This window comes from Taudactylus pleione, unplaced genomic scaffold, assembly GCF_031769625.1.
Source record: "Taudactylus pleione unplaced genomic scaffold, aTauple2 ptg000033l, whole genome shotgun sequence".
Taxonomy (NCBI): domain Eukaryota; kingdom Metazoa; phylum Chordata; class Amphibia; order Anura; family Myobatrachidae; genus Taudactylus; species Taudactylus pleione.
The window spans coordinates 3,454,332-3,471,058 of NW_028284435.1; the positions used below are offsets into that span (position 1 = coordinate 3,454,332).

A 16,727-nucleotide genomic window follows, 5' to 3' on the forward strand; every position below is an offset into this window, starting at 1 on the left:
TTAGGTAGAGAGTGACAACTTAGATGAAGAAAAATGTTTCTCAAAATATGTGACGAACTTCATTTGAGCCAAAGCTGTTAGTTTAGAGGTTAAGAGTAAAGCAGCTGAAATTCTGGATTGGCTACAGCAGCTTCTGTTTGCTGCTCAGATGTTAGTGATCCTTGTGAATCTCTGTCATGTTCTTTGTCAGACTGAGACACAGAGCATTATTTAGTTACACCTCTGTGAACTTTAAGGGCAATATGCTGTGTCCCAGCAGTGGTAAAAACAAAGCACTTCCTAAATAGTTTTACATGCCAGTGAGTATACATGGCAGTTTGAGCATGATGAGATAATAATTCTACAAGGTAAGCGTAGTGCTCAGGGAGATGATGGAGGATGAAGATTTACCCGTATTCCATGCTTAGAAGTGGTCAGATAAGCATGTAAATGTAATACCATATGATAAGCCAAATCTGGCATGTGCAAATAGGGATAATGTGCCCAGACAACCCCATTTCATTGGATACATAGTGTAAGAAGACTAGCAATATTAGTGGCACGACTAATGTAGCTTGTATGTAGTACAGATGTCTCCTTTCATCATATAACATACTAGCTGTTGCCCACGGCTTTGCCCATGATGAAATCTCTTCTGCCAACATTTTTTTAATTGAGGCGTCCTAGTAGTATTGCTTTGCATAAGGGGCCCTGTTGCGGGAGTGGCCCCCGTGACCAGCAGCACTATACAGACTGGTGGCAGCAGCACCTTCACCCACCACTCACACCAGTGTCACTGTGTGCCCTGTGCACAGACTGCTATATAGCCTGTCCTATTCACCCACCACTCACACCAATGTCACTGTGTGCCCTGTGCACAGACTGCTATATAGCCTATCCTATTCACCCAACACTCACACCAATGTCACTGTATGCCCTGTGCACAGACTGTCTGCTATATAGCCTTTCCTATTCACCCACCACTCACACCAATGTCACTGTGTGCCCTGTGCACAGACTGCTATATAACCTGTCCTATTCACCCACCACTCACACCAATGTCACTGTGTGCTCTGTGCACAGACTGCTATATAGCCTATCCTATTCACCCAACACTCACACCAATTTCACTGTATGCCCTGTGCACAGACTGCTATATAGCCTATCCTATTCACCCACCACTCACACCAATGTCACTGTATGCCCTGTGCACAGACTGCTATATAGCCTATCCTATTCACCCACCACTCACACCAATGTCACTGTGTGTCCTGTGCACAGACTGCTATATAGCCTATCCTATTCACCCACCACTCACACCAATGTCACTGTGTGTCCTGTGCACAGACTGCTATATAGCCTATCCTATTCACCCACCACTCACACCAATGTCACTGTGTGCCCTGTGCACAGACTGCTATATAGCCTATCCTATTCACCCAACACTCACACCAATTTCACTGTATGCCCTGTGCACAAACTGCTATATAGCCTATCCTATTCACCCAACACTCACACCAATTTCACTGTATGCCCTGTGCACAGACTGTCTGCTATATAGCCTATCCTATTCACCCACCACTCACACCAATGTCACTGTGTGCCCTGTGCACAGACTGCTATATAGCCTGTCCTATTCACCCACCACTCACACCAATGTCACTGTGTGCCCTGTGCACAGACTGCTATATAGCCTATCCTATTCACCCAACACTCACACCAATTTCACTGTATGCCCTGTGCACAGACTGCTATATAGCCTATCCTATTCACCCACCACTCACACCAATGTCACTGTATGCCCTGTGCACAGACTGCTATATAGCCTATCCAATTCACCTAACACTCACACCAATGTCACTGTGTGCCCTGTGCACAGACTGCTATATAGCCTGTCCTATTCACCCACCACTCACACCAATGTCACTGTGTGCCCTGTGCACAGACTGCTATATAGCCTGTCCTATTCACCCACCACTCACACCAATGTCACTGTATGCCCTGTGCACAGACTGCTACATAGCCTGTCCTAATCACCCACCACTCACACCAATGTCACTATATGCCCTATGCACAGACTGCTATATAGCCTGTCCTATTCACCCACCACTCACACCAATGTCACTGTGTGCCCTGTGCACAGACTGCTATATAGCCTATCCTTTTCACCCACCACTCACACCAATGTCACTGTGTGTCCTGTGCACAGACTGCTATATAGCCTGTCCTATTCACCCATCACTCACACCTGTGTCAATGTGTGCCCTGTGCACAGACTGCAATGTAACCTATCCTATTCACCCACCACTCACACCAATGTCACTGTGTGTCCTGTGCACAGACTGCTATATAGCCTATCCTATTCACCCACCACTCACACCAATGTCACTGTGTGTCCTGTGCACAGACTGCTATATAGCCTATCCTATTCACCCACCACTCACACCAATGTCACTGTGTGCCCTGTGCACAGACTGCTATATAGCCTATCCTATTCACCCAACACTCACACCAATTTCACTGTATGCCCTGTGCACAAACTGCTATATAGCCTATCCTATTCACCCAACACTCACACCAATTTCACTGTATGCCCTGTGCACAGACTGTCTGCTATATAGCCTATCCTATTCACCCACCACTCACACCAATGTCACTGTGTGCCCTGTGCACAGACTGCTATATAGCCTGTCCTATTCACCCACCACTCACACCAATGTCACTGTGTGCCCTGTGCACAGACTGCTATATAGCCTATCCTATTCACCCAACACTCACACCAATTTCACTGTATGCCCTGTGCACAGACTGCTATATAGCCTATCCTATTCACCCACCACTCACACCAATGTCACTGTATGCCCTGTGCACAGACTGCTATATAGCCTATCCTATTCACCTAACACTCACACCAATGTCACTGTGTGCCCTGTGCACAGACTGCTATATAGCCTGTCCTATTCACCCACCACTCACACCAATGTCACTGTGTGCCCTGTGCACAGACTGCTATATAGCCTGTCCTATTCACCCACCACTCACACCAATGTCACTGTATGCCCTGTGCACAGACTGCTACATAGCCTGTCCTAATCACCCACCACTCACACCAATGTCACTATATGCCCTATGCACAGACTGCTATATAGCCTGTCCTATTCACCCACCACTCACACCAATGTCACTGTGTGCCCTGTGCACAGACTGCTATATAGCCTATCCTTTTCACCCACCACTCACACCAATGTCACTGTGTGTCCTGTGCACAGACTGCTATATAGCCTGTCCTATTCACCCATCACTCACACCTGTGTCAATGTGTGCCCTGTGCACAGACTGCAATGTAACCTATCCTATTCACCCACCACTCACATCAATGTCACTGTGTGTCCTGTGCACAGACTGCTATATAGCCTGTCCTATTCACCCAACACTCACACCAATGTCACTGTGTGTCCTGTGCACAGACTGCTACATAGCCTATCCTATTCACCTACCACTCACACCAATGTCACTGTGTGTCCTGTGCACAGACTGCTACATAGCCTATCCTATTCACCCACCACTCACACCAATGTCACTGTATGCCCTGTGCACAGACTGCTATATAGCCTATCCTATTCACCTAACACTCACACCAATGTCACTGTGTGCCCTGTGCACAGACTGCTATATAGCCTGTCCTATTCACCCACCACTCACACCAATGTCACTGTGTGCCCTGTGCACAGACTGCTATATAGCCTGTCCTAATCACGTGAATGTGGGCCAAAGCACATCTCCCCCCCTCCCAGTGCTTACTGGCTGCACGTATGGTATCACACCTATCTCTTGCATTAATGATGTCAATAAATTTGTTTTTGTTATTGCTTTAACTTAACGGCTTGAGAAGAAACAAAGGTAAGGTTATTTCTAGGAGTTTCCACTACACAATGATGCAGTTTTCATGAAAATCGGTTCAGTAGTTTTTGCTCCAACTTGGAACAAACAGACAGACACAACGGTCTTATTATATTAGTATAGATTTATAGATTTGTGCACAATGCAAAACCTTTTGTGTTTACACATTCTGGTGACATCTGGTGAAACTGTTAATACAATACAGACAATAAATAGCATGACGTCTAGTTCTCTATCATCTGAAACATTACAGACAAGCACCAAGAAAGTTCTGAATTCAGGAAATGAAAGCCATACCGTATGTATTGCAAATGCCAGTTACCATTTTAAAAGAATAGATAAATACTGTAAGAACATCACGATCAAAATACTGAAATAGTAAAGCAATAAATAATTATGACTTCATAGAAAGATGATAATCAGAAGTGAAGGGTTATTTTAATAGCAAAGAATCAATATAATAAAAATATTCATATATCACATTCATCCTAGTTGAAACATCATACATCTGAATATCTATAAAAAAACATAATATCACAGAACTTGAGATACAAAATGACCTTGGAAGAAAAATTAAAAGAGATCTACAGCTTGTTCAGAGAGTTATGGTGCATACACACTGGGCGATTTTAATGAAAGATCAAGCGATTACGATATCGTAATCGCTTGATCGTTCATAAATCGTTCAAATATCGTTCAACACAATGTCAAAAACGACCAGCGATGCGCGCTCCCGCTGGTCGTTTTCGACATTGTTCATCGCGGCTACTTGCAGCACGATTAGGACGATATCGTTATCGTTTAATCGCTCGGCATGTAGTACATGTTTTTTGCCAAACGATCAAACGATAACGATAAAGATAACGATTTGGCGCCGCGCGGAGAGCCAGACACAGCCATTACTGGTGTTCAAGAAGGAAGTTGCTGCGCTTGGTCTCCTGTCTAAAAAAAAAGGTAAGTAAAGTCCCCCACTGTCCACCAATGTTTTGGGGTCATTATTAGGCATAAGGGGCAGCATAAGTACTGGGGGCATTGCACAGCATGGGAGGGGGGCAGCATTATGGGGCCATTGCACAGCATGTGCTGGGGGGGGAGGGCGCTGCATTAATTATACTGGGGGATTATACTGTGGCCATTGCACAGCATGGGAGGGGGGGGCAGCAATATGGGGCCATTGCACAGCATTTGCTGGGGGGGGCCGCTGCATTAATTATACTGGGGGATTATACTGGGGGCATTGCACAGCATGGGAGGGGGGAGGGGGGGCAGCCTTATGGGGCCATTGCACAGGGGGGGGGCTGCATTTATACTGGGGGCATTATACTGGGGGCATTGCACAGCATGTGGGGGGGCAGCATTACTACTGGGGGCATATCTTATATTTTGTGTTATTAAAAAATAATTTATCTGTTTTTTATTATTATAAAAATTTTAGATATGCCTTCATCCAAAGACACCGTTTTTTGGACAGGGTTCATTGAGCTATATCAAGCTAATGAGTGCCTCTGGAGACTAAAGAGTAAAGACTACATGAATAGAGTGATGAAGAATGAGGCATTTGAGAAACTACGTCAATACAGTACAGAATATAAGCCTGGTGTGACCATTGAATGGGTCAAGAACAGAATCCAGGGTCTGCGAAGCGTGTTTTTGAAGGAACACAAAAAATACTTGGAATCGCAAAGATCAGGAGCAGGGGCAGCTGAGGTGCGAAAGCCATCGCTATGGTACTACGACCTGCTGCTGTTTACCTTGGATAAAGAACCAAGTGAAAGTTCCCGGAGCTCGCTGGTGCCACAGTCACCAGATGTGGTACCACAGGACACCGTGAGTCAGGATTCTGTAAGTTTTATTTTTTAAATTTATTTTTTAAAAATGTCAAATTTTTTAATAAATCTAAATTTTAGTCACGTTTTTTAAATAGTAATCAGTCGGGAAGCCGATGGTTGGAATGCCAACCATAGCCTTTCCAAATGTTTAAACCCTGCAGTGGATAAAAGCCAGGCGTCGTAATCCCAATGCCTTAACTACGCATGAGTCCAGACGCATGGTATCCCGGTCACTGCTAAGCCGGGCAGGAATATTTGTGGGGGGGGGGAATGATTAGTTAAGGGTTCCTGGGGGGAGGGGGGTTGGGAGGTATAGGGTAAGGCTGGGGAAAGGGGGAGCTTCAGGTTAGGCACCCTAAAGGAATGGTAAGGTCAGGTAAATGTAAAGGGTTTCTTACAACTATAAACATTCTGACTTTTTAATCCCTGTTGTTTTGGATGTTTTATTATTTATGGCACCAGAAATGCGGGAGTGGGTCATTTATGTTGAATATAATTTAAGCATGTGTTAACCATAACATTAATTATGTAATAAAATTTTATTGCCATTTATTCGATTTTTTTTGGACCAGAGAGTATTATATTTTGCAGGTTTGTGAGTTATTATTGATAAAAAATATTTTTTTTTTAAAAAAACCTTGCCTTTTTATTACAGCATTCTTTTTTTTTAATGTTTATATTGTTGATATAATTTAGTTTTTTTCCATTTCTTTTAAGTTACTGCTGGCGGTAGAGGATCCTGACCCGACAAGTGGATGTCCCTGTGCGTGTGGCCGAGATGCCATCCAAGGCGCCCGCTAAGAAAAGGAAAGGGACAACGCAAGCATCCACTTCGGGAACGTCAAGGAGTGATACGTTTCTAAAACATGCGGAGGAGGTTCTTTCCAAACCCCCGGATGAAAATCAAATATTTGGCCAAAATCTCGCCAATGAAATGCGGACTATTCCACCGGAACAGGTCCAGCCTTTCAAGCGTCTGGTTTATAAGGCAATGGTACATGCTATTGAGGGGGACTGGAGTATGGCAAGTACCATTGTCTTAAATAACAGACAGCAGCCCACCCCAACCGCCACATCAGGCAACCTCACCATCCCTCACGAAACTTACGCGGATCCACAACAAGAAAACCCTTCTCCGTTACAGTCCCACCCCTTTTCCTTGTCGCGTACCCCCTCACCCCCTTCTGCTTTTCCCAGTACTTCAGTGGTATTCACACAGCACTGGGCAGTGCTCGCACCACTGTATTTGGCGAAGATGAATTTTTAAATATGTAAATTATTATAAAATTGGCAGTTGTTTTTTTTCATTTTTTAAAAACGTATCACTCCTTGTATTTATTTGGCTCTTTGTTTCATGGTGGACTGTAGCATGGTCGTAGTACAATAGCTATGGCTACTCCACCTCATGTGCCCCTGGTTTCTTGTTCTTTGTGATTCTAAAGTATTTTTTGTGTTCCCTCAAAACCGGGGCCCAGATCCTGGATTCTGTTCTTGAACCTGTTCAAATATTCACATCAGGAATATTGTTCTGTACTGTATTGGTGTATTCTTCAAATGCCTTATTTTTCACACTCTATTTGTGTAATCTTGTCTCCAGAGGCACTTAAAGTCTTGATTAGATTCAATGAATCCTGTCCAAAAAGTAAAAATTTTTTTTTACAAAAGTAAAAAATTTGTGTGGTCTCTTATTTAACGGCTTATTAAAATTGAAATGTTATAACGTGTTATTTTGGGTACTTAGGCTTATCGAACAGAGATATTTTTATAATACATAAACACCTGTTTTCGGGGGTTTACCTCAAAAACTATGTATCCCCCGAATGTATGAAGGAGGGACCGCAGTAGGGATCTCCGATACCTGCTGCGATCCCTCCATTGCCGCCAACAGCCGTCTCCCCCATAGGTTTCTATGGGGGATGCGATGTTGCCAAATGTCTGAAGATGGCATTAGCCGCTGTGTCCTATGGGCACTTACCCACATTTCAGCGGGCGGAGGGATCTTCCAGATTCCTCCGCCGGCAATGGGCGCCGCTCATGTGCAGTCCGCGGGACTGCGCATGTGCAGCAGCCTGGAAAGCGCTCCGGCCACATCGCAGGAACGGGCTCTTTTCGGAGCCCGTCTACCTGCATGTGCCGGGTCATACATTTGACCGGTATGATCGCATTTTGCAATGCAATCATGGGCGGTACTGCATGCCCTAATCGCATTGCAAAATGCGATCCTTAATAAATGGGCCCCTATGCCTCATAATGGCGCTTGATCACACCCGGTGATTAGCTCTACAAGCTTGCAATTGGGTGGATGTTGCTCCAATGCGCATGCGTACAAAAGGAGCCGTCTCTGTCATGCACATGCCCATGACCTGGCTAACGACGGGTGATCCGTCGTTAGGGGTCTCCTAGCTGACGGGGCAAGCTGTCGATGTTGAGTGACAGCTTGCTCCGTTTGTTTGGTGGTACGGGGGCGTGCCTGGCCAAACGGCAGCGTTCCTGCCAGAACGCTTGCCATTTGGGGGCGGCCCCACTGACATCATCAGTAATGTCACTGGGGAGCTTCCTGCTCTGGGGCTTAAGGTTGATGAGACCCTACCTTAGAGTGTAGCCATTAGCCCCAATGGTCGCGATGGTCTTGTCCATTGCAACCATCACCAATGGCGGCCGTTACAGCGGTGGGTGTTGACCCACAGCCTAACCGGCGACATGGAGGCGGCCGTTCAGGATGCAAGCGGCCGCCCTGTTTCAGAATTTAAGCTTGCATCCTACGACCGCCTCTGAATTTGGCCCTAAAACTGAATACTTAACTTTCATTATTAAAATTCGGTTTAATGGCCACTATAGTATTTCTTATTCTAATTTTGCAAAAAGTTGTGTTTATTTTGCATGTTAATATTTAACATAAGGTGAAATTTTTTTTATTATTTTTCAGTTTTTAAAAACATCAAGAAACATAATTCCAGATTATATTTAAACCTGCCATGAAACGGCACCTTCACCATTAAAATAATTCAAGTATTTCTCTCTGACCTCTTTGCCCAGGCAGAGGCCGCAGAGAGAAATCTTGGGGGATTTAGAGATGTGAGGACAATATTTTCCTCACTATGGTCAATATTTTCAGGCAATGAGTTTGTGGCAGGCGGTTGTCCAATTCTTTTGGCTCTAAGCAAATTATGTAGGGCACAACATGCCAAGACAAGCCACTCGATTTTGTCTCGCCTGAAATTTATACAAGTATGGAAAATGCAAAACCTATTCGCCATTATGCCAAAGGCATTCTCAACAGTGCGCCTCGCACGCGATAGTCTGTAGTTAAAAATTATTTTTTCAGGTGTTAATGCCCTTTGAGGAAAAGGCCTCATTAAATTTTCATTAAGGCCAAATGCCTCATCGGCAACGAATACAAAATTTAAACCATATTTGGTTTGCGATCCCGAAGGTATGTTTAGCTGATTCTTCATTAGTCTCCCAAAAAAGACGGTCTCTCGGAAAGACCCACCATCGGAAGACCTTCCATTTTTGCCAACGTCAACAAAGATGAATTTATAATTGGCATCCACGACCGCCATCATAACCATACTAAAGAAACCTTTGTAACTGAAGTACAAAGATCCAGTGTTTGCAGGTTGTGTTATCCGGATGTGTTTCCCGTCTATGGCGCCGCCACAATTTGGGAAGTTCCACCGGGCCTCAAATTCGTTGGCAATAACTTGCCATTCCTCAACAGTCGAAGGGAACTAGAAACTGAAAAACAAAACAAAACATATTTTAAACATTACATTAATACATTTATAAGGGGTATTTATTTTAGTGCGAAAAATTCTCTGAAGTTAAAATGTTGACTCGAAGACATCTTTTTCGCTAGTTTTGCTATAACACCGTATTCAGGCCCTGATTCAGAGCCGGACGCTCTGACCAGAGCGCTCGCTCTGAATCAGGGGCGTCCCACCTAAAAATGGAGCGGCCTCTTGGGACACTCGCATAGCTGTGGGTTACCACCCACAGCTATAGCGAGCGTCCATGATGATGGTTGCAATGGTCAAGACCATTGCGACCATTGGGCTTGCGACGAGACCCTGCGGTAGGGTCTCGCGGCCGCAAGCCCTGGAGTGATTTTGGCTCTATCAGAGCCAAAAACGCTCCCACTGACAGTGGGGCCGGACCCAGACTGTAGGCGTTCCCATGAGAACGCCTCCATCTGGCAGCCACGCCCCCGGCACGCCCACCAAAGGGGGCGTGCTGTCACTCACCATAGACAGCACGTCCCCTTTGGTGCGAGACCCCGAGCAACAGCTTCCCCGTCGCTCACCGGGTCTCGCGCATGCGCACGACGGAGCAGCCTCCATCGTGCGCATGCGCATTTGGGTACCATCGACCTGCTTGCGAGCGTCCTGCACTCGCAAGAGGGTCTGAATGAGACCCACAAATCAGTAGATTTTTCGATTGAACACAAATACAGATAGCTGTGTTCCGTGGGTTGTGTAAGGATTTTTTTTTACTTTTAACAAAACCAAGGTAATGGAGACCAGCGCTGGATGTAGGTGAGTATGAAATCTTTCTTGCAGGGCCATGGTTTTGGGAAATACTACGTGGACAAGGGGACCAAACATCTGGTATAGGTAAGTATGTGTGAATGGGTAGGTGTGTGTAATAAAATTTAAGTTGACACGGTGTGTGTGTTTTGACTCTTTTTAACTTTTGAACTTTAAAGTGAAGTTACAGGTGCTGCATGTCTGCTGGCACTTGTAGTTTCACAAGTGCAAAATGGCAGGCATGCTGGCACTTGTAGCTCCACTGTAAAGTACAATAGTTTGACATTATTTTGGCCCCCCTATTACCGCCATACCAACCACTCCAGGGGTATGGGGATAAGCCCCGGCTTCAGTGTAAGACTGTGGTGCTCGGGAGAGAGGGGAGAACGCTTGCCGTTTGAGGGGTATATAATCGGGATATAATTTGGGAGCAGCAGCAGCAAAGGCAGAGGATGGATAAACAGCTATTTATATACATTTGGGAGGAGATATAGTAGGGAGCAGTAACAGGGACATACAACTGGCATGCACCTATATAAACAAATTTTTGAAGACATATAGAAAGAAGTAACAGATTTAGGAGATTTGTGACAGGGTTATTAAAATTTAAATACCTTAAAGTACTCCGGCTTGAGGACGTAAAAGATGGCATTGCAGGTCTCCGGAATAATAAGACCCAAAGCCTGCGGTGAGATGAGAGTCCCGAATTTCAAGTCGGCCAAAGATCTCCCTGTAGCCAGGAAACACAGGGTCGCAATGAGCCTCTCCTCTGCAGGAATGGCTCTACGCAACCTGGTGTCCTGCCTTTGTATGTATGGAGTCACCAAGGCCAGTAATTCTTGAAATGTTGAATCGTCCATTCGCAAGAAGTTCCGGAAGTCATCCGGGTTGTTCTCGCGAATCTGCATGAGCAGCGGCATATGAGAGAACGAATCCCTCTGCTGCAACCACTCCTTCGTCCAGCATGAACGAAGCCTTCTCCTCTTCTCATTCCTCTCCCGGTCACTTATCACCACCACTCCTGCATAAGCAACCATCAATCGATAACGGTACGTATCCATCACGACAGATAGTACAGACAGTTTGTTTAAAGCCAAAGCAATAACAAACCACAGCAAATAGCTAAGCAACAGGGTTCAGCAAGGAATACACCAAACCAAACTAGCCACAGAGCATAAATGCAGTGATTTAAAATGGCCGACACAATTTTATCACCTCATGATAGCCCTGCCCACATTTTTTTACATTAAAAATAATAAAGCCTCTATACTATTATTAATCTGAACGATATCGCTGATCGTTTGTAAAATCGTTTGAAAATCGTTTACAAAATCGTTTAAAAATCGTTTGCATAAAGTCGTTGAACGATCGTTGATCGTTCAACGATCAAAGATCATCCAAATCGTTCAGCGATATCGTTCAGGGTGAAAATCGCCCAGTGTGTATGCACCATTAGTGTTATAACCGTGTAATCAGCTCTTCATAGTATATAGTAAGAAGGAGCTGTAATGGCAATAGCAAAATGTCTACACCATTCAGTAGGTTCAAAATTGAATTCTTTATTTAAGAAAGAACACATGCAGCATGGATCAGCTTCCTCAAAAGATACGCACATGGAGCTGACAAATGTTATTATTATTGTAACACTATATATACCCCCTATGACAAAGGGTAAGTTTAAATGAGCAAATCATATGAATAAAAGTAAAAAAAACATACAATTATAATTGCAGATATAAATATTCCATATCAGGTATGTTACCAATTGTCCAGAGTTCAATAAAAAAAAGGGATTATCCTGCACAGAAAAAATGTATAATTGATAATCATATAATACTCCTATCCCAATTTTGCAAATTATTCTGCTGGTTATATTTATTGTAATTACATGTATTTCACTTTGGACACATCCATTCTGGGATTTGGTGCTACCAGTGTGCTGCCAACCACAGCTTCATTCTGCTACTCTGGGCAATGGTAAACGCTTGAAAAGAGAAAGAGAAATGAGATTCTCTGGTGCACTCTAGGAGTGTAATATTTATTTATTGTGTTTAGAGAGAAGTTTTTATTGCATAGTATTGATAATTAAAACATAACTTTTTTAATATTAGTACCCTAAAAGTATATTGGTAGTATCATAATTATACGGCGAAATATAATAAAAATAGAATAGAATAGTGAATGAAAGTAATTAAAAGGTGAATTAAAATATCAATTTAATTGCTATTATCTTTATAACCATGTGTGTGTTTTTATTCTTGGTAATTAAATGCCTATATTGGTCATACATGTGCGGTGCAGCTCCAGAGCGCTGGGGTAGGAGAAGTCACACTGACAGTGACAGGTGTTAACTGGCGCCGACAGCAGCTCTCAGGATTCAGCATGCAGAATGCCGGGAGGACTGCCTTGGAGGGGCTGCGCGCTTCTGCTACAGCTCCCCCTAGAGTCAGCCCCAGCAAGTCATTCACTCCAGTAGTCGATCTTGTCGGTCAGGGGCCAGGGCGCAATGATGGCATGGTGGCAGGGGGGGGAGCGGTGTGCGGGTACGATGCCCTGGCTAGCTGGCAGCGCCCCCCCTGCTGGCCCTGCCATGGCGCACAGGGCACAAGCCCCGTCTGACCCCTCTTAGTTACACCACTGATCTTTAATCCTCTCTCTTTAATACAACTTCTCAACTGGAGGTTTATGGGCCTCATTTAGAGATTGTGCTAAATCCAGCTAAGTGGAGCAGATGTGTACAGTATTTGGACAATCCATGTTGTGATGCAAGGGCAGCAAATGCTACTTTTTGTATGTAGGGAAAGGGTGTAGATTGATAGGTAGACAATGACTAGATAGACATTCAAAAGATAGACACCAGAAAGTAGAAAATTAATGGTCGACAGGGTCAAAAGGACGACATGGACTTATGTCAACAGGGTCAAATGGTAGACAGGTAAATGGTCAACAGGAATTAGTTCAGGTTGAATAGGTCAACAGGGTCAAAAGGTCAACATACAAATGGTCGACAGAACAGGACGACTTTTATTTTTTAACCTTAACCCTACCCCTCCCCCTAGTGCAGGAGTGGACAATAAGCAGCCCTCCAGCTGTTGTGGGACTACACATCCCCGTATTCACTGCCACAGTTTTGCTATCAGGACATGCTAAAACTGTGGTAGGGCATGCTGGGATGTATAGTTCAACAACAACTGGAGAACCACCTTCCCTAGTCCCTAATCCTCCCCTGGTGCCTAATCCTCCCCCTAATGCCTAACCCTAACCGTTCCCTTTTGCAACCTAATCCTATCTCTTCACTAAATTCCTAATCCTAACCCTAAAAATAATGTGTTGACCATTTTGCCCATGTCAGCCATTTACCTGTTGACCTTTTGACCTGTCGACCTATTCTCTGTCTGCCATCTGGTGTCTATCTATTGACTGTCTCTCTAGTTACTGACTATCTGCCTGATTCAGACCCGCTCGCGAGCGCACAGCGCTCGCAAGCGGGTCGATGGCCAGGCAGTGCGCACGCGAGCCCCTTAGCGAGTGAATTTTCACTCGCTGCGGGACTCACTACAAGATGGGGTGGCTGTCGATTGTGATTAACAGCTCTCCCCGTTTTGTAGGCATGCAGGGGGGATGGCTGGACAAACAGAGGCGTTCCTAAAGGAACGCCTGCCGTTTGTGGGCGGCCCTACTGACATCACCAGTGATGTCAGTAGTGAACTTCCTGCTCTATTAGAGCAGGAAGTTCACTGGGGCTTGCGGTGGACGAGACCCTACCACAAGGGTCTCATCGCAAGCCCGATGGTTGCGATAATCGCGACCATCGCCAGGCCGCCCACTAAAGCTGTGTGTGGTCACCTGGAGGCTGGTGAAAAAAAAAACATCCCGTCCTGATGCAGAGCGAGCGCTCGCAAATAGCGAGCGCCTCTGAATCAGGGCCTATATACCATCCAGATACCTTATTGAAAATATTACATATGTAACACACAAATACTGAGCCTACAAATACTTTGCACCTTTATTTTTATATTTCAATTTAAGGTTAAGCTAGGATGCACCCCCTCTGAGCCCTAAATCTGCACATTATGTATGTGGACCATTAGAGCGTATGACAAGGTGTAAAATTGAGTTGTATCACTGGATTTTCTCCTAAGTTTAAATGAGACCCTGTATGTGAAGTATAAATATTTTTCAAATAATTTTTCAGACAATGGTCTGAAAGTTTAACTTCTTCCACCCTTGTCTATGAAGGAATCCAGCCATCAACCAAAGCCCATCTATGGGCCTGATTCAGCACTGATCGCTATTGCGATCGCGGCTGCGTAATCGCAAGCAGTTGTGCTGTAAAAATGTGCTAATGTTTGCAACTGCTCAGCCAACATAGAAATGGCCACTACCACTTTCTCACATCCGTAAAACCTCGCACGCCTGCATACACATAGGTAACAGCGGCCTGTTACACACAATTACAGCAGGTCTGACCTGTCTCAGAAATTGCAAGTCTTGTTGCACGCAGTGAGTACTCAAGTTGCGAATGCCATCGCAGTGGCTAATTTATGCACGCCCATGTTACGACGTTCAAACAGACTGGCACACCTGCATTTCTCCGACCACTCCCCCGTCACCACCCCCCAAACTATGACATCCCGTCACACACTCTGCGATGGTTTCCTGTCTATGGGCCTGATTCAGAGCCGCTCGTAAGCGGCCGCTCGTTCGTTCTGACCGATGTTCGCGCATCTGCGCATGCGTACGGTTTGTAATATGCATGCGCGAACCAGTCAGTGCGGCCGAAAATCGTTAGTTCGCTAAATAGCGAATGCCTGCTATTTTGAGTGACAGGAGGAGGCGTATGTGGGTGGTAAAAGGGGAAGGTGCTTGAAAACGGGGAGTGGAATTCAGAACGCAGGCGTGCTTAAAGGTCAAAACAGGTGTTTTAGGGGTGTGCATAATTAAAACAGCAGCGTCATTGACCACGTCACCTGGTTGTTATATAGTCAGAACTGCTCGCAATATAGTGGTAGGAAAAACCAACCACAAGAATAGCGAGCAGTTCATACGCTGTTCGATGTACTCGATTAATCTAATAAATAGCGGACATGACGTATGGTGCGAGCGGCCAGGGGGCGTATTTTAGAAAATTTCGACCGCAAGTTTTGCTCGGTCGTTCAGACTTAGAAGCGTGAACAGACCGCAATGAGCGAACGGTTCATTTGAATAGCCACCCCTTGTTTTTGAATGACCGACCGCAAATAGCGAGCGGCTCTGAATGAGGTCCTATGTGCGTAATTGCAGTGCTGCCCTGCACACATGCACTACAGTGCACTCGCATGCGCAGTACACACCATCGGCCGATCTGCGTACGTGGTTGCAACTTGATCCATGCTAAATCAGGCCCTATAAACAGAAAATGTAACAACACAGGGCCTGATTCAGAGCTGGGAATAGAGTAAGAAATAGCAAGTAACTGTGCACCTGGTCAAACCATGTTGCACTGCAAATACATACATTTTTTTTACATGCAGGATAAATACTGGCTGCTTTTGCACGTAGCCCACAAATGTTTTTTTTTACATTGCAATTTAGAGTTCTGTTGAACACACCCCTCCCAAATATAAATCTCTCTGCACATTATAAATCTTCCCCACTTGCAGTGTGCAGTGCAGCATGGTTTTACCAAGATGCCCAGTTACTTGCTCTTTCTTACTCTATTCCAGTGGTGGCTCCAGAGGTGGGGCTGCAGCACTGTCCAAAATTCAGATAAGGGCACAACTCCAACTGCCAGTGAGTCCCGGCCGGCGATGTTTGTCATTTTTTGGAAGGGCAGTTGGTGTGGCTTCCCTGTTTGATTTTGGACCTCTGGAGCCTCCACTGCTCTATTCCCAAAGCTGAATCAGGCCCATAAAATAAATGCTCTTTAAAAATAAATGTGAAAAATTATTTCAAAAGTAAAGCAATGCCTTATTTTAATAGTAAGGCATTTCTTCCTGTGTAGACCTGTGGCTAATGCCATCCCTAGTTGATGTCCTAAATAAATAGGCTTCCTCATGCTATGCATGGGGAAGCATGGCAGGAGTCCCCCAGCGATAATCTTCACCAGCAGGGAGACTTAAATAAACAGGCAGAAGCTAAATTGTCCCGTTAACAATTTATCCCTAGTCCATCAAACAGAGCAACATATATACACACTGAATTCACATATAAAATACCTTTGATACTTGATGACACTTATGAGGACAGTGTCCTACACTACTTAACAAATGATGATCATGTGTTATTAATATAAGTTATCTTTGCCGTACTAATCACAAAATAATTCCGAAGCAATATCAAGGTTATATGAAATCATAATGGTACAGTGTTTGTTTTTTGTGGACATTTAGTAAAAAAATTGCCAGGATATATCAGAGAAGAGTGCTGAGCGCCAATATAAACACAATTTTTCCAGGTATAACAAGATATGCCCATGATTGTGACTCATTTGGTGATATCATTTATGGAAAGG

At 44.7% G+C, this 16,727-nt stretch overlaps 2 protein-coding genes across 3 annotated transcripts in view; one reads left to right on the plus strand and one right to left on the minus strand.

Annotated features, from left to right (window-relative positions):
• Window positions 1-16,727, plus strand: part of CFAP299 (cilia and flagella associated protein 299) — a 569,143-nt gene that overhangs the window by 513,110 nt on the left and 39,306 nt on the right. The window lies entirely within an intron of this gene.
• LOC148538883 (uncharacterized) lies at window positions 7,102-11,304 on the minus strand. The gene is made up of 3 exons (XM_088452118.1): window positions 10,849-11,304; window positions 9,202-9,439; window positions 7,102-7,205 (listed from the first exon to the last, which is right to left on the minus strand). Exons 1-3 carry the CDS (start codon window positions 11,293-11,295, stop codon window positions 7,102-7,104), a joined length of 789 nt encoding a protein of 262 aa, XP_088308244.1. The 5' UTR covers window positions 11,296-11,304.

Coding starts and splice junctions, on each gene's coding strand:
- LOC148538883 (XM_088452118.1), bottom strand. CDS start 11,295: ATGGATACGTACCGTTATCGATTGATGGTTGCTTATGCAGGAGTGGTG. Junction 9,440..10,848: donor TCAAGCCGGAGTACTTTAAG/GTATTTAAATTT, acceptor TTCAGTTTCTAG/TTCCCTTCGACTGTTGAGGA. Junction 7,206..9,201: donor AAATGGAAGGTCTTCCGATG/GTGGGTCTTTCC, acceptor ATATTTGAACAG/GTTCAAGAACAGAATCCAGG.